Consider the following 23,799-nt stretch of genomic DNA (forward strand, 5'->3'; position numbering starts at 1 on the left):
TTATATTCTAAGCCCGTCTCCACTCTGCTCGCAGAGGATATATGCAGCCGATGAATGTTGCCGGGCGCTCACCTCACGACAAGACGACTCTGTCGTGTGCTGATCCCCGAGTATAATTCTGCATTATCCATCGTACTTTCGTTTAATGTTCGCGAAATTAAGACACACTGGCTTATAAATGGCGGTGATCAATATCTGAGGTATAAATTGGCAAACGTAACTGGCGTGCTGTCAGGTATGAGTGCTCCGCTGATTATATAAGCGCACAAAACCGGTTTAAATCGTAGTGTATAGCCGTAGTATGAACATCTGAGGAACCGGTGGTTACGAAGGCACGGCTAGTAAATTCAGGTCAGTGTAACTACAATCGGCTCCATCATACGCCGGTTCCGCGACGCTGGCCTGTGGCAGACACCTCGCTTATACAGACCGAATATACCACACTAAGATCGCGTCAGAAACATTTACACTCTCGTAAACACACCCCATTTGCGAACAGAGTGACTGCTCCACATAAACATAGATTTCAAACGCCTGCAAACGGTAAATCTCAGTCGTTAACTTGCCGCAAAAGCAGCGGCGGCAATGGGGAGCGGGGCGAGGACTCCCGCGGCTGCTTTCAAAACGGGCCGCTAGGGGGATTTCAGTGGCGCCTCTACAGGCCGCGCTCGAGGCGTATACGCGCGAAAATATACGGCATGTGCCGTCCTGTATAAGCAGTGGAAAGGTGGCGTAGCTGATTAATACGATGAACCTGTAGTAGCTCGCAGGGAGTTTGGCAGTGGACGCAGGAGGTCCATTGGTAATCCTGTAGTAGCTCGCAGGGAGTTTGGCAGTGGACGCAGGAGGTCCATTGGTAATATGCTGCCTTTTTCATGAGGCAGTCAACTTTCTCCCCACAACTGACCATGCCACTCGGACTCCTACAAACCCACAGCCCAAACTGCTTAGCCGCATATGCTGAGAGATCAATGCCCGAGATGCAAGACTGATAAAGCCACACTCGCACACCAAACTGCGGCTGGCCAGCCTGGCACTGGGGCCGGGGGTGTTGGCAGCTCTCACACGGGTCACCGAGGCGAGGGTGCTTGGCAACGCAGGTACCAACTGAGGCCTCAAGGGGCTCGTGACCCGATTGATGATAAAGGCCTGAACAGATTCTTGCTCTCCCCCTCCGAGCTGGCCCCGAAACCGTCTTCCTCTTGCCACCAGAGCAGTGCGGAAAAGCCCGTCGCCGCTACCGGAAAACACCGGCGCATGCTTTCCAACTTCAAAAAATTTCCTACGACACTATTCGATTTGCACATGAATCGAATTTTGCATTAGCCGTTCCGACATTCCAAAGTATTGATTATTTGTGCATCCGCAACGTTTTCCCTGATAGAAGGAGAAATCCCCTGAGCTTCTCCAGAGTCCCCACCTCCCTGAGAATTTTCTGTTTTCTCCCCGGTTGGTAGACCGTGAATTTTTTAATGCAACCCCACACAGTGGTTAGTGGAAAAATGAGACTACCAAAATAGAATCAACTGCTTGGCCTTATAACTATGAACCAAAGACACGCACAAAAAAGTTAGGTATGTTTTAATAAATGCTCTTCTCTCCTGAAAATAAGACACAGGCGGGCAGCAACATGCTTTCAATAAAACGGTCATTCCGGGAGAAGCATGCTTTAGCCATTACAGTGAGGCACCCTAAGGAGCAAGGCTCCGCTCAGTTGGTGTGCCAGAACCACAGGAGAACAGTTGGGTGCATAGCGTGAACACAAAAATTCCCGCCCCGGTCAACAGCAGTTTGCTGCAACAAAGGCACTGTGCGAAAACTGTGGTCTACCTATTGCACTAGCGGGGTCACGTGTTAGCCAGCAGTGTGAAGTATTTATACACGTGTGTATCAGTGCCTCCCGTATTTTCTTTATGCCAGCCTCATGAGCTTCACATACAAATTCTGATACCACCTCAGTTTATGATCGCTGATGCCTGCCCAAATGCTGCTCAGCCTGCAATGACACAGGGGCACGATTCCCAAGTTCTTGGTGGTAGTCAAGAGCACCGCTTAGACAGTGCTTTTAAGAATACTCACTTGCCCAACCCCCCTCAGCTGCCCAAACCAGAAGGCAGCATAGAAAAGATTGCAGGAGGCACTGAAACAACAAATTCTTTGCTGCAGAGACTCATTGGACATAAAGCTTTCGGGCCAACAGTTGTCACGTTAGCATTTTAAAAAAAAAAGGACATATGTCCACAGTTAGGCCTCAATACAATAGAAGTCAGAGCTTCACTTGGCTATATTACACCCCACTAAAACTTCGCACCAACCACGCACAACCTGTTGAGCACATGTTCACAGTAGTATTTGAAGCACTTGAACTGCAGCTAACGCTGTGCTGCACCAGACATGCAAACAAGCACTACCACTTAAGACCCTCTTGGAGCCATTCTTGCAGCGATCGCAATTCATAAAACACCGGCCACCTCTGCCAACTCGTTCCCATCCTTGCGAAACACTGCCGCAAGCCCACCGCCAAAACAAAAATGACAATGCTTCACGCAGCACGGGACATCGTAGAAGCCAGATATCGTAGAAGTCAGACATCGTAGAAGCCATCATAGAAGCCCGAGACATCGTAGAAGCCAGCTGAAGTCAGCAGAGCTCATATCCGAGCCAACTTGGTGCAGACAGCATGCGAGCTGTTTTTTGTTGTAACATTGACCCCGTGACATTGTTGAAGCACAAGTATTTGCAGCTGTCTTTTAAAGTTGGAATTTCCGTGCCTTGCACCATCCCAGAAAGGCGAGTGGTTTGGATTTTGCATGGCTTTTATGCATGCGACTCAAGCATGGCACACGGGCAATCGAGGCAACAAAACGCTCCCTTTGGCAACGACCAGGCACACAAACCGTGAAGCGGGGCACTGCGGACAACGTCTTGGACACGTGTGCATGGCTCTTCACAGGATGGCTCTCTGCATTCCAGAAGACAGCTAGGACCAGGGCTCTCTGCATCGCCCCCACCTGATCCCGAATAAAGTTCTACTCTCTCTCTCTTCACAGCGTTCCTCGTGGAGCACAAATGTGCGGGGGCTGGGCCCATTCTGCAAGAGATATTCCCCAAGTGTCATGATGTGAAATTTCGGCTGAACAAAGTCAAGCGACGTCTGAGAAAGGGCTACAGAGGTGCTGAGATTAAAGCGCCCTTGCAGCTGACCTACAGTGGCATAGAATTTAGGACAAGCCGTGCTGATCTAGGCTTATCTCGCACGCTAGACAGGTCACACATCCCCAGGTTATGTGGGGGGCCCTCTCTCCTCTCACTGAGAGAGCTTGCACCACACGAGGGTGCAAGATTACAGCTACAGGCTGTGCTTTTTCCGTGCATTGTTAAATGAGGACAGGGTCAGATATGCGCCTTCTTGGCATCTAAAAACTCCAGGTTCCTCTGATTTGTGAGCACTGTGCTGGAAAGTACAATCACGGACAAAAATTTCACAGATGTTCACTGTATACAGCCACAAACAATTGCAGAATCGTTAAAGAAGAACACACCCATAATAGCATGAAGCCGTAATCATTAGCAATACATCCAAACAAAATATCTGCACGCCAAAAAGAAACAGCCGCCCACATGTGTCTCGCAATGCACTTTCATCTGAACTGAAAGCCAGGCACTGGAAACAGTACATTTTGCTGCACTAGATCACGTAAGCACCACACTGCATTGTGGCCACCTGAATAAAAAGAAAGCTGCACTGAGAATTTTTGGAAAATTCTCATTAGTAAGGAACCACCTCAACACGACAGCTTTGCGATGCTAGCAGTATGCACCTGGTGTCCCCCCACCCTGCATGCAGAGAAAATTAAATTTACACTGTGTAACAGCTGCACACATTTTCTTGCCAACGTTCTGGCAACGCATGTTCCCTGCAAAAAAAGGCCATGCAGTGATCCCCCCCCCCCCCCCCCCGCCGAAAGAAAAAGAGTTCATCTCTCCAGTGTCACAGCATCAGAGCCCCCTCTTCTGCTTGGTCAATGTTAGTGCTGTGACGTGTTGAAAAAGTCCCGGTCAGGTCCAATGGGCCAGACATGAAAAAAGGGCTGTTCCCAGAGCCTGAGCAACTGAGGTGGTGTACCACGCTATGGCACGAAACTGGAATAGTGCCATCACAGTGCAGCCTTGCACTCTGCACCACTGCTAAAAAGGGGGGCAACTTTGCTTTCGAGAAACCACCACCGCAGGCACTTACACTGCACTCCAAGGGAACACGACAACGTCCTAAGCATCAAGCTAGTAAACAAAGAAAGAATGTAAATAGTAATCTCCCTCATTTCCCTGCTTTTCATACCTGTGAGCACCGAAAGAACTACAGGCCTACACACATACAGGACGACTGCAACACGGTCGCTTAAATGAAAAAACAAAACAAAACGGGGGCAGTAATAAACTGGTATGTCATGGGCTGGTAGCAGGATTACGTAATAAGCCTCTTGCCCCCACTTTCGGCAGAGGCCACAATTCCAAAGCTACCAACGGAAGCCCCGAATAACAGCACCCTTCAGTGACAGGCTTTCCTGTGCGCTAGTGGAACCACTGGGCAGGGCGTCCACAGGCAGCCAACGTCAACCCGCTGGTGCCCAGTAAGGTGCATGCAGCTGGTGTAACCAGCAAGCCGACAGCAGTCCAAGTAAACCTCCAAGTGTTACTCTAGCCTCGCTTTGGCGCCTTCACCTTCAGCTCAGGCTTTGCACCAGAGTCTCAAGTTGGCCGAGTGGGTGCTCACACAATGCTCGCACCAGGCATCGAGAAGGAGGCAGCACCCTCAGTGCACTCTCTCTCGAGCATATCAGCAGCCAGACATAATACCACAGACAAGGGTTTGGGAGCAAACAAGAGATTCGTGACAAAATGACCGACACCGCAGAAAAGGGCATGCAGAGGTTACAAGGGCTAGCTCAGGCACAAAAGCTTCCCTTTCACATCATTTGTGAGAGGGAGCTTGTCCGTAGCTCTTCCAGACAGACACTTCTGACAGCTCCCTCTGGCTGCTTTACAGGGCAGACCTTTTCAAGCTAAACTGGGCGTTTAACAAAGGCCTCGCCTAAACTACTACCGAGTAAAAATGTGCTTCACCACCAAGGCACAGACAGAAAGGCTGACTAGACGATATCATCAGAGAAAAACCATGCATGCCCACTGCGCAAAATAGATAGTAGCTGCCACTCATTTTAAAGGTATTGCTGCTTCAAGAGGCATTCTGAATGGCCCATAGAGTGCAACCACACAATCGTAAAAAGACATCAAAGGCTGAAAAACCTTTTACTTCAATGAAAGGGCCCCCACTCTCCTGGCTTTTGTTCATAGGCCCAAAACGCCTTGTTTGCCGAGACAAAAATAATTAGGCTGGCATCTTTTCTTCTGTCATTTCCCTTGCTGAAGTGCATGCAACAAAGCACACGTCACAAGGTCCCCAGAGCGAGCATGGGCCTGACTTTACTCAATAATCGCCATGCTCCTGAAAGCTTGTTCTTACTGGCCTTCACATTCATTGCAATCAGGAAGGGGCCTTTTAAAGCCACCTTGGCATGGCCCCTCGAAAAACTTAAAAAAAAAAAAAACTTTTGGAAAAACTTCCAAAACTGCCACCTCTCGGGAAGTGTAGAAAATACGACGCGCACACAAACTTGGCTAGCAATACAGCTTGCGGCTGTCGCACACGGTCTGCTTACACCAATATTCTAAAAATTTTGCTGCTGCCTCTTGCACACACAAGCAGGTAAGGCAGGTGTTCACCGTCATGCATCTTTTGACTGCACTTGTACTGCAACGAAAATGTTTCAACAAAGGCAGAACTGAAAAAAAGCTGTGATCATGTCAGCTTTGGCTATTCTAAAAAGAACGTGCTCTGCAAAAGTTCCCGCGTACATATCCGCGTGCGTTTCAGGAAGAACGCTTCGACAAGCTCCACCAATCCTGTTTCACCACAAATTCCAGATTTGTAATGTCGCAAGCTGTTGTGCAGGAAAGTATGTGGTGTGCCGATACCTGTTCACAAGCTTTTGGCATTTTTAAAGCAAAGCTTTCTAGTTCTACCAGCCAACGGTTCTTTCGTGGCGTGCAGGACAACAAACTCTTAACGCGTCAGAAGCGGCGGTGGGGGAGAGGAGGGGAGGGGTGGAGGGTTTCACTCAAGGAGCCCACTAGAGATGGCGTTGCGAATATACCCAACGTTCCCCACATTGGAGTGCCTGCTCGCCGGCGGCGTCGGCGGTAAGACTTTGTCGTCTGCTTCAGCGGCAGTTGTTTTGGGTCTGTTTTGGTGCAGCTTTGCGTCCATTGCGTGGTGCCTTCGCACGGCTTGATTAAATTGTTCGACAGCACTTGTAGCGTAACCTGCACCGACGGAATTAAGTGGTCGTACGGCAAACATATGTTAACGATTGGTTTGCAGGGCGGGAGAAGAAAATGTACAAACCCCATACAGACATCTGGCCGCTACAGAAACACTACCTTTTGCCTACTGCTTGCCACGAATGGGACTCCGTTTTCTAAATTGGTGATTACCAATACGGCTGTATTTTAAGAGGTATTACAAAAGGTGAAAGTAGCAACAGGTTCTGATTAATAGCGATTATAAAAGTTCCCTCAGCTTTCTCGCAATTCTCAAACTTGCTAAACTAACTAGTCTAAACTAGTTAAACACAACTAGCCCATTGGTGAAAGACACCACAGTCTCAAAAGATGTTTGATATCGAGCCGGCAAAAGAAATCACTGCAGTGGCAGTGAATGAGATGCACAAAAATGCCATCTCTGTCTGCATGCTACACAGATGCAGCCCGTGTCGGCTCCGCCTCTGATCTGTTTGTGCTCGTAGCACACGCCTTGTGCGGGGACGTTTCACTTTCTAGCTGCCTGTGCTCGTCTCTTGTGCTGAAGCAACGGACGCTTTGAGCGTTTCACAACAACCCGGGCCACTCGCAGCACGGTGATCCTCGCACTGTTGGCACAATGCCACTACCGAATCATGCCTGGCATGCAGCAACACACTGCACTTCAACAGCAGCAGCATGGCGTCACGTCAGCCGCAGGTAAACACGACAACGTTGCACATCAAAATCGAGCGCCTTATAAAACCAATCCCCACACGTGAACAACCTTAACCCTGTGAAGCCAGCACACAGACCAAGAATGTCAAAAAAAAAAAAAAAACATGCTTCGGGGCCAGTTGGTGCATGCCGCTGTGTTAAAAACGAGCGCCTGTCCTGTCATTGTGTTCCCTTCTCGCGTGTCCTTCGTGCTTTCATTTTTAACACAAAGAAAGGGTCTTCCACAGCTCGGCTTCATAGTAAACTGCTCTTTGCAGAAAATGGTCACGGCTGGCATGACTGAACAAGACAGCACAGCTGGTCAATGCCTCTGCACTCGTTTGCACTTGCCAGCCGCATCGCAATGCACCAAGTGGCGCAACTTTCTCGAAGGACTCTCCGCACCTTATTAAGGCACACTTAGGTCACAAGGCTTTGGCCCCTGAGAGTGAACAGATACCGCAGCATGTGATGTCTGAGGCCATGCGACCAGAGCAGCACATTACCATAACCAGAGAGACATTGCTTTCCCGAATGACAAACATCGGGAGAAAAAATTCTGCAACACTTTCCAAATTCTAGCATGATATTGCAGTCATACCCTAAGTGCTTCTTGAGCGGTCGTACTCCGGGCTAAGCAGTGGTTTTCCCTTCTAAATTTCCCGCCTCGTTTCCTCAAAACCCATTTCCTCACCACAGCTCCTCATCACACCTCGGGATACACAGGTCCACAATGTTCTAACTGCAGTCATGCAGTTATGCATTGGCTGGTGCAAGAAAAACCTGCAAATATAACATCTGTCCTTGAATGTACACTTGTAGTGCAGCTAATAATTGGAATTTCTCTAGCACGGCTGGCTTTCACAGTGCGGCCGGTCACTGCATGATGCTCTTCCCTCCGTGCTCCTCGAAGAACACCTTGGTGATGACGATGTCGCCTGTGGACAGGGTCTGGCAGGCGGCGTCGGCCAGCTCCCCCGACGGGGTAGACCGCTCGCTGCTGCATGTGCAGCCCCCGTTCTCTGAGGCCGCCGCGTAGCCGTTGGCCCGGCCCAGGGAAGACGGGCTGGGGGACACGGGCAGGCCTAGGGAGTCACAGCTCCAGTCCCCTGAGCGGGGCAGGTCCGAGTCGGAGGACTCAGACTCGGACTCATCCTCCTCCTCGTCCTCGTCGTCGCCCGGCGTCCCCGAGCTCCCCAGCGAGCCGCCCCCGGCGCTGCTCGCCCCGCGATTCCGCAGCCGGTCCAGCTTGCGGGCCACCTTGGGATTGCCGTCAATGCGCGAGCACTCTTCTTCTGTAAGATTCATGTACCTGCACAGGCCAAGACTGCCAATCAGCAAGTCATCATCTTCATCAGCCTATCTACGCCCACTGCTGGGCAAAGCCTCTCCCATTAATCTCCAGTTATCCTGATCCTGAGCTAACTGTGACCAATTTATCCCCGCAAACTTCTTGATCTCATCTGCCCATCTAACTTTCTGCCGCCCCTGCAACGCTTGCACTCTGTTACCCTTAATGACCAACGGTTATCTTGCCTTCGCGTTACATGCCCTGGCCACGTCCATCTCTTCTTCTTAATTTCTACTACTATGTGCTTAACACGCGTTTGTTCCCTGACCCACTCTTATTGTCATTTAATATTTCATTTTCCGCTCCATTGCCCGCTGAGTTGCTTTCAATTTAGGTTGAACCTGTTAGTGAGCCTCCAAGTTTCTGCCCCGTAGGTGAGTACCGCTCGAGCAACATTGAAAGAAAAAAACGTAATCATCAGTGAGGATTACTCCGCCGGTACACGTAGTCTTAGAAAAAAGCTTTTGGATTATGCAAAAGGCCTGCCCGATTCCCCCAAATATCAGCTTAGATACAACAAGCTAGTCATAAACAAGCAAACGTATATGTACGACTCTGTAGCCGACAAAGTTATCGAATGCTCGTCGTCGCACAAAACTAACCACCTTGCTAGTAGCACCGATGGGCAGGCGTGCGCAGACTCCATCGGTACTTCTAAACCGTCCCCTCAGGCACGTGTCGAAAGCTAGGGAGTTGAGAGGGGCGGTGTGAATCGTGCATCAAAAGTATCTTTCATGCATTGTAACATTCGCAGCATTATGAACAAGCGTGACTGCTTAACATCGTACATCGACACCTGCAATCCTGATATAATAGCATTAACTGAGACATGGCTGCATCCAAACATCCAAGATAACGAGTTATTTGACCAGGCTAACCATTTCACTGTTTATCGCTTTGATCGCAATACACGACACGGTGGCAGTGTCCTACTAGCAGTGCGTAAAGAAATACCATCAAGTGTTGTCCACGTTAGTAACAACATTGAAACTTTTTGGGCTCTCGTCCAGATAGCTCACCAAAAAATTGTTTTAGGAGTGTGCTACTGTCCACCCAATTTTCCATCAGGCTTCACAGATCATCTACACGATTTAATTAACCACGTGATATCCAGCTACTCGAATCTGCCCTTAATCCTACTCGGCGATTTCAACCTTCCAAATATTAGGTGGCAAAATCAACCCCCAATCCTGCAGCCCTTTTCTTCATTAGCAAGTGACTTCATGGATATTTGCACATTATTTTCATTAACGCAGCTCATAACCAAACCTACAAGAATCACGCAGTCGGTTTCTAGCACTCTTGACCTGGTTCTAACATCTCGCCCTGATCTTGTTTCCAACATAACATATCTTCCAGGACTGAGCGATCATTTATTGCTTACATTTGACGTGAATCTGATACCTCCTAAAAAAGAACGAAACACTAAAATTATTCGAAATTACAACAAAGCCAACTTCCAAGCAATCAACGTCGAACTGAGTAATTTTCTAGACATATTCACCGCCAGCTTTGACAGCCGTAGCGTGCAAACCAACTGGGACATGTTCTTACCAAAGGCAATGATCTTACATCTAAGTACATACCCGTGCATACTATCACAGTTAACCCAGAAGCTCCGTGGTATAACGTTCACTTAAAACGTTTGTCAAACAGAAAAAAGTGCCTGTATCGGTCTGCTAAACGATCTACAAATCCCGCCCGTTGGCAAGATTACAAGACAGCCTCAGAAGAATATATAGGAGCACTAAAAAGTGCCAAAGATAACTTTTTCCGCAATAACCTGCCAAACATGCTCACAACTAATATCAAAAAGTTTTGGCGCGTGATAAACGCCAACAGTGATACTGTCATATCGCTTGTCCATAACAACGGTGATTCTATTCCTGATGAAGACTGTGCTTCCTTGCTTAATGGTGTCTTTGCACAAAACTTCACTTCCGTTGCACACTGCCCATCACCACAACTAGAGTGCTTTGATTACCCTGCAATGTTGCCGCTAACAATTGATTACGATGGTGCAAAAAGTGCTATAACATTGTTAAATGTATCTTCAGCCCCAGGCTGTGATTTAATTACTCCCAAGTTCTTGGTGGGCACACTTTGTTATTCTTCAGTCTTTCTATGGGATATCGGACGAAGGTTCTCGATACTCGGTGGTTTGCCTGGCTTTGGGATGAGGACCGTTCGTGCCTCCTTCCACTTGGGGGGCAGCGTGCCATTGCGCCAGCGTTCGTTCGCTGGCGCAATGGCACGCTGCCCCCCAAGTGGAAGGAGGCATGAATGGTCCTCATCCCAAAGCCAGGCAAACCACCGAGTATCGAGAACCTTCGTCCGATATCCCTAACATCCTGTGTCGGGAAAGTCCTCGAACACGTGCTGCTCAACCGATGGCAAGATTATCTCGAAGAGAACGGCCTCTACCCAGACACCATGCTGGGCTTCCGGGTGGGACTGAGCACTCAAGACGCCATGCTCCTCATCAAACATGAAGTCATTGACAGACCATCCACGACCACAAGCCCAATGGATAACCGTGCGATACTTGGCCTCGACCTGAAGAGTGCGTTTGACAACATCCACCACTCGGCAATCTTACAACAAGTATCGCGCCTCAACATGGGAGAACGCACGTTCCATTATATCAAAGACTTCCTAACCGACCGCACCACCACCATCGTGGCAGGGGATCTGGAACTACCAACCAAGAAACTGGGGAGTACGGGCACACCGCAGGGGGCCGTGATCTCGCCGACACTGTTCAACCTGGTCATGATTGGAATGGCCGAACGCCTACGTGCCCTCCCGAAGGTCAAACACACCATATACGCAGACGATATCACTCTCTAGATGGCCGGGGGTAGTGACGGCGAGATTGAGGCGTCCCTGCAACAAGCCATCGACGTGGTTGAAGAGCACCTAGAAGACACGGGTCTCCAATGCTCCCCGGCCAAGTCAGAGCTACTTCTGCTACTGCCGCGTCGCAAGTTCAGAGCCACTCACATACCTGACATACAGCTCCGCACAAAGGACGGCACTACCATACCACGCGTCCACACGATACGTGTTCTAGGTCTCCACATAGAGGAACTTCGTTACAACGGTCACACAGTAAAGCTATTGGACTCCAAAGTCTCAAGAGCCATCAGTCTCATCAAGAAGATTTCAACCAAGTATGCCGGGATGAGAGAGCACAACCTGCTCAAGCTTGTCCAATCCTTTGCCATCAGCCATCTGGCCTATGTCGCGGCTTTCCATGATTGGACCGACCTAGAACGCAGAAAATTAGAGGCACTCATTCGCAAAGCGCACAAAGCTGCACTTGGTCTCTATAATCACACCAACACCGAGCGGCTACTAGGGTTAGGCGTGCACAACACACTAGGTGAGATCGTCGAAGCTCAACAGACAGCACAACTCACGCGTCTCGCACAAACTAGAACAGGCCGGGCAATACTGAAGAGGCTAGGGTATCAATCGAGGCTGCAGGAGGGTAGGGACTGGCTGCCGTTTCCGCGGGAGCTACTCCGACAGTTGCACGTCGCCCCCCTTCCCCGCCACATGAACCCAGAAGAGAATTATGAACGAAGGCTCGCCAGAGCCCGAGCGCTTACGGCCACTCATTCCACCGACACCGGGGCCTTCTACGTCGACGTGGCTAGGTACCCGGACCGCAAGAACACCTACGTGACCGCCGTCATCGCCGCCACCACTGGCGAGCTCTATACGGCCGGCAGCATCGTGGCATCTACCACCGAGCAAGCAGAGGAGTTAGCCATAGCGCTGGCCCTCTCCAACCCCAACTGCACTACCATCCTCAGTGACTCGCGGACTGCAGTCCTGCGCTTCGCCGAGAACAAAGTACATCCGAGTGTAGCGAGGGTGTGCGGGGCCCTAAGACCATCATCGACGGGCGTGTGCATCAAATGGTTCCCAGCCCACATGGGTATGGTAGGACCCGAAGCGAACCGCAATGAGGACGCGGACCGGATGGCGAGTGCGCTCACTAGACGCAACGCCTGTCCGGCTCCCCCTCCTGCGGAAAACTACGACAGCGACGGTGAAGACTTCACCCCGATTAACACATACGGAGAGGTGCTGAGATGGTTCAGAGAAACCAGAAGACAGTACCCAGGACCCCACTCCAACCTCTCTAGGCAAGAGGCGGTGATCCTCAGACAGCTACAAGTGCGCGCGACGTGGACCCCGGTGTGGGCCAAACACGTGCATCCCGAACTACAACCCAGTGACGTGTGTGTGCTATGTGGTGTTAATCGCGCTACTATGGCGCACATGCTATGGACATGCTCAGTGACCCCGGAACCCACGGATGTGCTTCCTCCTCACCTTGCTCGTGCGGTGTGCAAGGAAGACTTTGACTCCCAACGAAGGGCCGTCCAGTTTGCTCTGGAGGCCCTCCAACGCCAGCAATCGAGGGCGCTGCCTCCCCTTCAGGAGGCTGGTACCCCTGATTAACTTCTAGCCGGCCAATAAAGATGTTGTTCTCTCTCTCTCTATCAATGATTTTTCAGCAGTCCCTCACCGAAGGTTCTCTGCCATCACACTGGAAGGTTGGTAAGGTTGTTCCATTTCACAAATCTGGGAACAAGCAATCCCCATTGAACTATCGTCCAATTTCGCTTACTAGTATTCCATGTAAGATTCTTGAACACATTTTGTATTCACATCTAGCCAACTTCCTCGAGACGAATTCTTTTTTTACACCATCTCAACATGGCTTTCGTAAATCATATTCATGCGAAACACAACTGGCATCATTTACGCACAAATTAAATGTTATTCTTGATCGTTCATCACAGGCAGATTGCATATTTTTAGATTTCAGCAAAGCTTTCGATAAAGTATGTCACAAACTTCTGTTGCTTAAACTCCGGTTTCTTAATCTAGATTCACAACTCTTAACCTGGATTGAATGTTTTTTAACTAACCGTTCCCAATTCATCAGCGCTAACGACAAAGAATCTGAGCTAAGTGCAGTGCGCTCTGGTGTGCCACAAGGCTCAGTTCTTGGTCCGCTCCTCTTTTTAATCTACATTAACGATCTACCCTCTAATGTTACAAGCAACATTCATCTCTTTGCTGACGACTGCGTGATCTTCCGAGAAATAACATGCACTAACGACTTACATATTCTTCAGTCAGATCTTAATGCGATTTCAGAATGGTGTAACAACTGGTCGATGGAATTAAACCCAAATAAGTGTAAACTAATGCGTGTAACTAGGTCTCCTAGCACACCGCCTGTGTACTACCTAGGTAATAACCCGTTAGAAAATGTACCCTCTTACAAATACCTTGGTGTGCACATCACAACTAACCTAACCTGGAACGTTCGTATCACCTATGTAATTAACAACGCCAACCGCATGCTTGGGTACCTACGCCGTAACTTTTCAAAAGCCCCTTCCACTCTAAAATTACTCCTATACAAAACACTAATTCGCTCAAAACTAGAATACGCAGCAGCAATATGGGATCCCTTTCACGTCAATTTAATACAGTCACTAGAAATGGTTCAGAATAACTCGGCTCGTTTCATTACATGTAATTACAATCGCACCGCAAGCATATCCATGAAAGCAGACCTTAGTCTACCATCCCTTGCATCACGCCGTAAAGTTTCCCGCTTATGTCTTTTTCACAAGCTCTACCACCATGCCTTCTTACATAATGAATTCATAATCCGTCCACATCACATTTCACAACGTCTGGATCATCCCTTCAAAGTCGGCATTCCTTCCTGCAGAACTAACTTCTTTTCGCAGTCTTTCATGACACGAACATCGAAGGAATGGAATGGCCTTCCAAACCCGATAGCAACCATTCGAGACCTCAACCTTTTCAAGAACGCAATAGCTAACATTGTATGACCAGAAACGTGCTGACTGTATAACTATTGTTCTCTTTTTTGTTCTTTCGTTGTGTTGTTATTTTCACTGTTTCTCCCTACCCACTCCCCTCTCTAATGTCTATTGACCTTGAGGGTAAATAAATAAATAAATAACTAAATAAATAAATAAATAAGATGCAGCTGTCATACACTTTCTTCTTCAGTGACAATTGTAGGCTGCCATTCATTATCCGTGAATGCCTGTCGCATGCACTGCACCCCATTCTTATCCTTCTAATTAGGTCTGCCTCATGGTTGGGATCCGGGGTCACAACTTGACCTAAGTAGATGTATTTGCTTACCACTTCCACTGCCTCGCCACCCATCTCAAACCGCTGTGCTGTCCCAAGGTTATTGATCATTACTTTGTTTTTCTGAATATTAATTTTCAGGCCCACGGTTCTACTCTATTTGTCCAGTGCGGAAAGCATGCTTTGCAATACGAATCTGCCATCAAAGCCAGTTCCTTCCCTCCGCACGAGGGCCAGCAGCGCAACAGGCGGAGAGGAGGCCCTCTCAACTAAGGGCCCACCTGAGCAGGCGTATCTCGCGGTTGCTGAGCACCACCTGCCGCGGCGGCTGCTGGGCGGTGGCCGCGTCCAGGCGCCTGCGCAGGTCGTCCACCTCGTGGTCCACCTTGCGCTGCTTCTTGCGCTGCTTGACCTCGTCGGGGCTGATGTGCGCCAGCACCTGCTCCTCGCACAGCGCCTGCAGCAGGGGCTCCGAGGGGGGCCGCAGGGCGCCCCGCAGGGCCCCGTACACCGCCGGCAGCAGGCAGAACACGTCGAAGGCCGCGTGGAACACCATGTCCTCGCTCAGGGGCCGCCGGCTCCAGAACTTCTGGTCCCGCCGGTACAGGCTCTTTACCTGCACACGCCCCGACAACAGCAGTCCCTTTCCAACCAGCCATCCACCACTGCGGACCACTCCGCATCTTGACCACTACAGACCACTGGCAGTGAGCCGTTAGGCCCACCTTTGCCAGATGGTGCCACCGCCGCACTCACCACTACTGGCCTTTGCCAGTTCTGGTTTCACCGTAGGCTTCCCTTGTCCTCCTCAACTAACCATCGTCTCTTGTCCATTCTTGAAGAGGCCATGAAGACAAAATACAGGTTTGCTTCATTTGACAGATTTGGTGTTTCACAGTGGCCCCAGCATATGTACGGCAGCAAAACATGCTTTATTTTGTTTACTATTTTATTGTTGGCCCTTGGCCTTGTACTGTTGGCCTTTACTGCTGGCCCTTGGGCTGTTACAGGGTGGATGGTTGAAGTAGATGGTTGAAGTAGTACAGGGTGCATTCTAGTACAGGATCCGTCCAACAATTTTTTTCATTCTTGCAGTATTGCTCGCTCAGGATGCGCTACACACAAACCAATAACACAGACTGCGCATGAGACTCCAGGCGTAATATTGCGAAGAATGAAAGCGCGGACAGTCATCCGATGCAGGAAGGTCCGAATGCAACAAAGCTGCTACAGCGTGCCAACCTCACAACTCGATACGGCCCTCTCAAACTGACCAGCGAAGTTCAGCTGCATAATATTCTCTGGCAGTCCGTTCTATGCTTCCCTAGTACTACATGGAAAGAGAGAGTATTTAGATGCTGCCACAGGCATGATCTGATCAGGGCTGCTGCTTCTTGTCGGGCATGATGACCTTTTCTGGATGTAACGTTCAGTATTGAGATTAAGGGGGGCACTGCTCTTACAACTTCTCTTAATTTTCAAGTAAAGTTGGGGAAACTTGTCAGATATGCTGCTTTGTTCCCACTCATTTCGAATATGCCACTATTTTTTCAGTTGGTCAATTCGTTTCCGAGATAACTAGAGATAATTAGCCATTTTTGGTTAAACAAAAGACAAAACAGTGTTGGTCATAAAAATGTAATCCTTACATTTTTCAATACTATGAACCCTGGTGAATGCAATAATTAAGCAGTTTTTTGATGCATTGCTTGGAAATAACATTACAGCTCATTAAGCTTCGGTGTTTGAAATGGGTACTAAAAATGCTTCCTTGCCACTGGTGCCACCGTACTAGGTTAGCTAGGTTAGCCCAGCGCGCTGTTGCCTTTCCAACAGACCAAAACATGACTCAATCGTGTCTCCCGCTCGCTCATTTATGTGCGTTGTGCGGCCTGCTCAAAGTGCTCTCTCCATGTGTGCTGTTACTTTCGGATGGCTGATTACACGGGGCCTTCGACTGCGGACAGGAGCGATGGTTCTTCGATGGTTCTTCGATTCCGATCCGAATACGAGCCGAGTTTCGATTTGCATTCTGAGAGTTTCTCATCCAAAAAAAGGGTGCGAGTTTCACAGAGTTAGATTCTGATGTTGAAGTGGTGGGGTCGTCCCGGACGCATGCACGGCAAACTGAAAATACGTGGAAGACAGCAGATTTCTCAACCACGCTCTTTCCTTTCGACGCGTTACGTTACGGTTGCAATCACGATCAAATAAACCACTATGTTCCTTCCCTGGTATTTCGGAAACCAAGCCGACACTGGGGGTGTGTCACGGCCAGAAACATCCCACAGTGAAAGGGTTAAAGTAGCCAACACTCGCCGAGCCTACAACGGGGCAACAGTTGAGAAAATATCGCAGAAAATGGCAGCATCTCCACTCCGTGGATGATGGCGAGGGTGCGGAGTACGGGGACTTGAAATGACATCCAAGTTGCGCCCCGACCGTCATTTGATTTCGGCAGCGAGTTGCACCTTGAGTATTCCCTAAATTGCTTGATGGTGGTGTGCGCACGGATGGACGTGGACGGACATGGGGAGGTCCTAAGGTACTCCGCACCGTTACAGATAATGGGGTAAGCCGTTTGACTCTCGGGTACTAACTCACGGTCGTAGCCCAGTGGGTAAGACAGCTCTGTCTGTCTGGTCTACCAGACACAGGCTCGAATCCTGCCGGTGCCTGTGTGATTTTTTTTGCGATTGTAAATGCTATGCGCACGGACACAGACGGACATTGTGGGGTCCTAAGGTACTTCGCACCTAAAAGGGGAACCTTAGAGGCAACCATGAAGCTGACCATTGGCAAAACAAAAAGGAGTGCAAACAAACAAGAGGATTATGGGGGTGTGGATGGCAGCCCGGCTGACCTGGTCCCGGCGGGGGTTGGCGGGTCCTCCGTACAGGGCGCACAGCGTTCCCAGGGACACATTCTTCACCTTGTGCACGGGCTTGCCCAGGTCCTGCTGCTGCAGGGCTGCGTGGGCCGCCTGCAACCAGGGCTCAGGGTCATCTGGGTGCGCACACTCTTTTCGGGACTGCTCCCAGTTGTCAAGGGCGAGAACTGAACACCACCACAGAAAACACTAGAGGAAAAAAAATGGGCCGTGCTTCACTGCAAATGTCACATAAATGCCCCTTTTCTCTTTCCCAAAGGCCACCTGTCCCACATTCCTAGATGTTCACTCTAGTCCAGTCGATTTCGCCGCATTCCACTCGCCGTCTGCTGGAACCTTTACTGAGCAGTGCAAATGGCACTGAAGGGAGCGACAGGGGAGGAGACGTGCACGCAGTGGGAAAGAAGTAATGTGGAACATTTGCAGCGACGCGAGTACACACTCGCCCAGTTCTACCTCACAGGCATTTACACGGTCCACCTTTATACAGTTAGAGTCACCGAGCTGTGCTGGGACCAATATTTACAGCACAGTAATGGACAGGAAAGACGACACACCACGGGCGCTGTGGTAGTCAGTCTTGCATTCCGGAGGTCCCGTCCCACCAAGATCTACCTAACCCTGTTTTTTATTCTTTCAGTTGCTGGCCGCCTTGTGTGCCCCCCTGCCTGTTAGGAACGCCAGATCTTGAACCTACCAATTCAACTAATGCTTTTGCATTAGAATTTACTGAAAATTAGGAACTTATCATAAAATTTGGTAAGTACAAATGCTGAACTGGTATGTGAAATGGTGCATTTCAAACTTGCGGGGCAGCTCGGCCCAGTTTTTTAAACTGCACGCTTTTGTGTGATTATTTGTGTGCAAGTTGAAAAGCACGTTCTCCAGGTCGTAAAAGATAAATAAATATCTTTTACGACCTGGAGAACGTGCTTTTGAACTTGCTCACAGCATCCCACAGTATATTGGGGAGACCACTATAAGGTGGTAATTGAGCAATCCATTTGCCGGGACCGAGTAAAAAAACTTCTGAAGAACAACTAGCGCTAAAGTTGCTGTACTGCAATCACCAGCAAGGACAAGACAACAGCAGCTTCGAACTCCAAAGCAAGCACTTTGCGAACAATAACACAATGATGCAAAAACACAGCAATACCACAATCACGGACCACAATGAGGCCCTTTTTCAAAAGCATGCTGAACTTGTTGAACATGCTTCTGATGCTTCTCACTTATTGAAAACGGGAGGTTCTCCCTACAGTTGCCGTAAACGAGTCTGCACTACGCCGTGTAAGGGCGACGACGGAGGGACAGCTAGCACCGACTGTTCACCGGTTCACCAGAGAGCTGACAAAGGCTAGTGGTGCTCCTGCGTAGTAAAAGCTATGTCGCAGCGTGCACTCTACCGATGTAACAGTGCCGATTAAAAACATTTGGAAAGCATTCACCAACTGCATGCACAAATGTGAGCACCTCTTTTGTTTTTCAATTGATGGAGGGCCTGTCAAAAATGCGACAAAAGGGGCGGCCCCGCTGATTGCTTTACCAGAAGCTGCAGTAACGTGTAAATGTCTGATCCCAGGGTTCAAAATGGCTGCCAGAGTCAATGGTGATGCCATCGACGCGCTTGGAAATTATTCCATGCTGCACACCAGTTGGATGAAGTATGCCGAGCGGATGGAAAATGAGCGGGAGCTGTAGCATCAGCGAGCCAACATCTCTTGCTTTTGTTGAGCCGGGCACATTTGGAAAATACTGCCACGAGGCCAAAGATGACACAGTTGTCTTGAACGAAAAAAAAAAGTTTATTGGAGCGAACTTGTGCTCCTCTAACAACTAAAAAATACACAGACGGCGAAGTAGCAGTCAACAAAGTGACGTGCGCAGGCGAGTGTCGGCAAAAGGAATACCGTGGCGTCTGCTCTGTGGGCATTTATCTCTCAACGCAAGTGTTTCTTGAACCGTCGAATGGCATCCAGAACACTGTAGATTAAAGAAGATTATTTTAAGCTGGTGACGCTAGTTCGATACGCTCACCCTATCAAAGGAGGTAACATGTGCAGTTTAAAGAATGCAATGAGCCCTTCACTTGGCCTACAAGCAACACAGATAACACAGCCCGGCGCAGCCGGTCAGCAAAAACAAAATGTAAGTAAACAAACCAAATGCATGGTTCGCGGCAATATGTCCGACTATTCGAAAACTCGTACAGTGGATACTCGATTCATGAAGGCACTGCTCGATTTGCATACGAATATTGCAGTAAGTATTTGAACACCCCTACACAAAATGCTTCAAGCAGAGTGTGATCAAGAGGAGAAGTGGTACCACAGAGGTCTGTTAAGAACAAGCCCAAGTGCAAGCTCATTTTGAGTTTAAATAGAAGACTTGTCTGTGAAACGAAAAGTTGCACTCCAGAACTTGAACGGACATAGCTTCTCGAGAAAAGGGCCAAAAAATGCCTCCACGTCTTCACTTTCTATCTCAAAACGAACCCGCAACGTACTTTAGATCACAGAGTTTATGCCTCAGTACCCTCCGACCCAGTTCCCCACAGCGACACCATGCCTGAGCTGCGCCGAGGGGCCCAAGTGCCACTAGGTGGCCTCCTCAATGCAATGACTGCCATGCAGCATGCGGAAGGGCTTACCTGAGTGTCGAACACATTTTGCAGCTTGACCCCGAACTGGAAAAAGAGGGCCGCACTGTCGTTCCTGCAGTCGTGCATCACCTGCGCAGAGGGCAGGGCACACAGCGTTTCAAGCTGCCGGCCACAATCGACGCACTTCGCCGTACAGCTTCGCAAAAAGGGGCAAGAGTGGTGCAGTCGAACCACGTTTACAAGAGGCATGGGTTATAACAGACACTATTCACCCACAAGGTTTGCTGGAGTCCCTACCTTTCCCGTTAATTTGGCCTCTTTCATAGCAGACATCGGGTGTAGAAGATACCACATTTTCGCGTGTATAACCCGCAAAAAAAATGCGAAAATTTCAAGGGCAAAGTAGGGTGCGGATAATATGCAACGTTTTTCCTGTAGTGCAGCTTCACGGCAATGCACGTAGCGCCGTGAAGCTCCCATGCAGTAACACTGACTAAGCGTTCCACAGAGGGCGATTGCGCAAACGTACAAGGACAAGGAAGAAAAAACAAGCACGAGTGCACTCTAACAACTGAATTTTATTAGTGAATTGTGACTTTTGCGTATTCTAATGATTCTAATTGCTAAATATGCACTTTTTTTGTCTACGTAGTATGTGATGTGTTGCTTGAGCAGTAGCTTTGGTGCAGCCTTTCCCGTATCAAATGTTCAGGCAATACGCGAGAATTTTTTTTCTTTTCCGCCGGGCTGAAAGTGGGGGTGCGGATTATATGTAGAGGTGGGTTATATGCGCGAAAATACAGTAGATGGTTGTAAAGGACAAGTTGTTCTTGAATTTCGGCCAACAAGCTCCCTTGTATGAGGCACTTTAACTGTAGATGTGGTGCCACCAGCCACTAACTGCACTTGCATACGTTGTAGAAAAAGGGAGGACGGCAGACAGATGCAGTCCACATTTATTACGACTTCAGCAAACACAAAACCAATTCGGTCAGCTATGAAACAACAATGAGAATATCAACAGCAATAGAAATGCCATGTACAGAAGTTAAAGCCTACTGCCAAGCGTACAAACGTGACCATGCATGTGGGCGTCGGCGCGAGCCGAGAATACCAGAAATGCGTGTTGGACTCTCCCAGTCGCATAGCTCCCAATCAAGAAGCACCGCAGCCTGCAAGTCTTATGAGTAACCAAAGTGCACAGGCTTTGCACATGATTACTATTCTGTTTTCTATTTGTTTGTGATGCCACAAAAAAAATTTCACTGACTTTTAGTCGTTTCTATTGTTTGTGGCGCAAATACCTAAAGTGTAGGCGTAGACGGCGCGCAAGGCCTATGGCCTTACAGCTAAGCATAGGCCAGGTTTCACAGCCGCCATAACCTTGATGAATCCACAACCATAACCGCACCGAAACCGAAAGCACGATGTTTCAGCCAAGTTTTCAGGCATGGGGCCTGATGGTGGTCTCACTTTGCGGCTCAATTTGGGCTCTGCGGCGCGAGATGGGGCTGATAAAACGAGTTTGGTGCAGTAGGGGTGGTTCGGCGCATGGTGGCACAGGTAAGCAAGTTTGGCGCTCAATGGCGCAAATGGCACAGTTGTTCAACCCTTACCGGTGGTCCCAAAAATCCGCATTACATCCGGTCCCACACTATAAGCAGTTTTTACGTTATAAATGGTCTCCTACAGCATAGATCGTTAAATGCTTTTTTTTTCAAAATCTAGGAAAAGGGCATCTGCAGGAATTTTATGATTGGCACTCGAGCTGATGTCATTAATAAAGAGGGCTACTGTGTGTCCCACGAGCAGCCTTTCTGAAATCTGTGGTGAGTTGGAGGAAAAAATTAGCAGAGATGAGAAATTTCGCTGTTCGGGAATAGATTATACATTCCATTATTTCACAGCGCACGCATGTTAGTGATATTGGCCGGTAGTTTGTAAGTGACGATGGTGGAACTTCTTGTGGGTACTGGGTTGACCTTGCCACCCCTCCGGATAACAGCAATTGCTGGAAGACATGTCAGAATACAACAGCAGAAAAAAATGCCCGAAGCCTTCGAACCGGAAAGAATGCCGTAGTACCAAGTTGCGTCAAGCCGGAATGCCATAAGCCCTTTTTATACCAAATTCAAATTTCCGGCATTTATGGCATCGAAGCAACACGTGGGCTATAAAATGCGCCGTAGTGGGATCTTGAAAGTGCGCCGAAATCTTGACACGCAGGCGTTTTCCCTTTTCGCCTCCATCTGAGAAGCCAAGATCGAACCGGCGTCTTTGATCAGCAGCACAATGCCAGCCACTGAGCCACCACGGTGTGCCTTTCCTATATCCAAGAATACAACACCGCCTGCGAATGAAAGCATCTTTTTAGAGGTTCGCGGATACTCGAATATTGGAATACGAATCAAATTACCTCTGCGAATAATTCGAATATCTCCTATTCGATTTTATGAATAGTCAAGTGGATTTTGCGAATGTTCCCGGCTGTCTCGTAAGCGAGGGATGCCAGCCGACACTGACGCACTGCTGGGACATTGTCTGCTTGGTGAGTTTCATCCAAATCAAGCTTTCGACGAGCGCGGCTTTAAGAGGCCGTAAATTTTATCCCGATGCTCGCAGTATGGTATTTACTCGAATCTGATCGATAGTTGTTTTTTTTTAAAAATCGGGGGTTGACTTAGATACGAGGATGCAGCTTGCAGGTGGTTTGCAGGCTCCATTTTGCTTGTGTGAACATTGTGAACCCAGCTCGCAGCGTTCCATGCTTGCTTTCGTTCGTCGCCGCGTGGCCTCGAGAAGCGCCCGTGTTTGCAGCACAATGGCGCCCACCAAGCGGTGCCACTACACCATGGCTTTTAATAAGCAGAAGGTAGGTAGTCTTGCAGGCCGAGAGAACTTCAAACCTCCAAAGGGCGGCGTGAGTTCGGCGTGGATGAGAAGAATGTGTGCCGATGACGGAAGCAGCAAAACGAACTTTTCATTCAAGTTCCACGGGTTACCCAGTCTTCTCAGAACTCCACAACTCCACTTCTAGGCGAATGGCCTTTACAGGACCCAAGAAAGGTCGACACTACGATGTGGAGAAAGAAGTCACTGACTTTATCCGGCAGCAAAAAGAAGGTGGAATGCCTGTAATGGTGAGATGATCCAGGCCGCAAACATTCGAGGTGCCGCGCGGACTCAGTTCAAGCTCAGCAAGGGTCGGGCGACTGAAGTGGTTCGGGTTCAGCCAGCGACGGCGGACATCTGCATGCCAAAAGCTACCTCATGACTTCGAGGAGAAGCTAGTCGAATTCCATCGCTTTGTTATCAAGAAGCGGATGGAAAAGGAGTACCGACTGGAACACATCGGTAACGCTGATCAGACCCCGGTGTATTTGACACGCCTGTGGCCTACACTGTGAATGAGAAGGGCGTAAAAGACGTGAAAGTCAAAACTTGAGAGATGCTGTTAAGTCCGTGCTTTCGGAGGGCAGTATGGACATCGCAGTAATGTCCGGCGGTATGACGAGCCAGTTACAACTGCTCGACGTGGCCATCAACAAGCCACTTAAGGACAGGCTGCGGAAGCATTACGACGACTGGCTGACGCTGCAAGATCTTCATACACCGGACACATGAAGCACACTTCACTCAGCCAACGAACCAACTGGGTCGCCGCGGCATGGGACGAAATTCTTGCCAAGCTAATTGCGCGAGCCTTCCATAAGTGCA

At 49.1% G+C, this 23,799-nt stretch overlaps 1 protein-coding gene across 2 annotated transcripts in view; it reads right to left on the bottom strand.

Moving 5' to 3' along the window:
- Positions 1 to 1,564: 1,564 nt before the first annotated feature.
- Egl (Egl_like_exo domain-containing protein) overlaps positions 1,565 to 23,799 on the bottom strand; it is a 65,034-nt gene continuing 42,799 nt past the window's right edge. For both annotated transcript variants that reach the window (XM_077689067.1, XM_077689066.1), the window contains exons 6-9: positions 20,131 to 20,211; positions 17,454 to 17,573; positions 14,872 to 15,206; positions 1,565 to 8,389 (exon numbers count right to left, since the gene is read on the bottom strand). In XM_077689067.1, coding sequence (XP_077545193.1) covers positions 7,954 to 8,389; positions 14,872 to 15,206; positions 17,454 to 17,573; positions 20,131 to 20,211 — 972 coding nt within the window. In that variant the 3' untranslated portion in view covers positions 1,565 to 7,953. The remainder of the gene's footprint in view (positions 8,390 to 14,871; positions 15,207 to 17,453; positions 17,574 to 20,130; positions 20,212 to 23,799) is intronic.

Source organism: Haemaphysalis longicornis, unplaced genomic scaffold (genome assembly GCF_048455015.1).
Source record: "Haemaphysalis longicornis isolate Haplotype H1 unplaced genomic scaffold, Haemaphysalis longicornis Haplotype H1 scaffold_10, whole genome shotgun sequence".
In the NCBI taxonomy this organism is placed as follows: Eukaryota; Metazoa; Arthropoda; class Arachnida; order Ixodida; family Ixodidae; genus Haemaphysalis; species Haemaphysalis longicornis.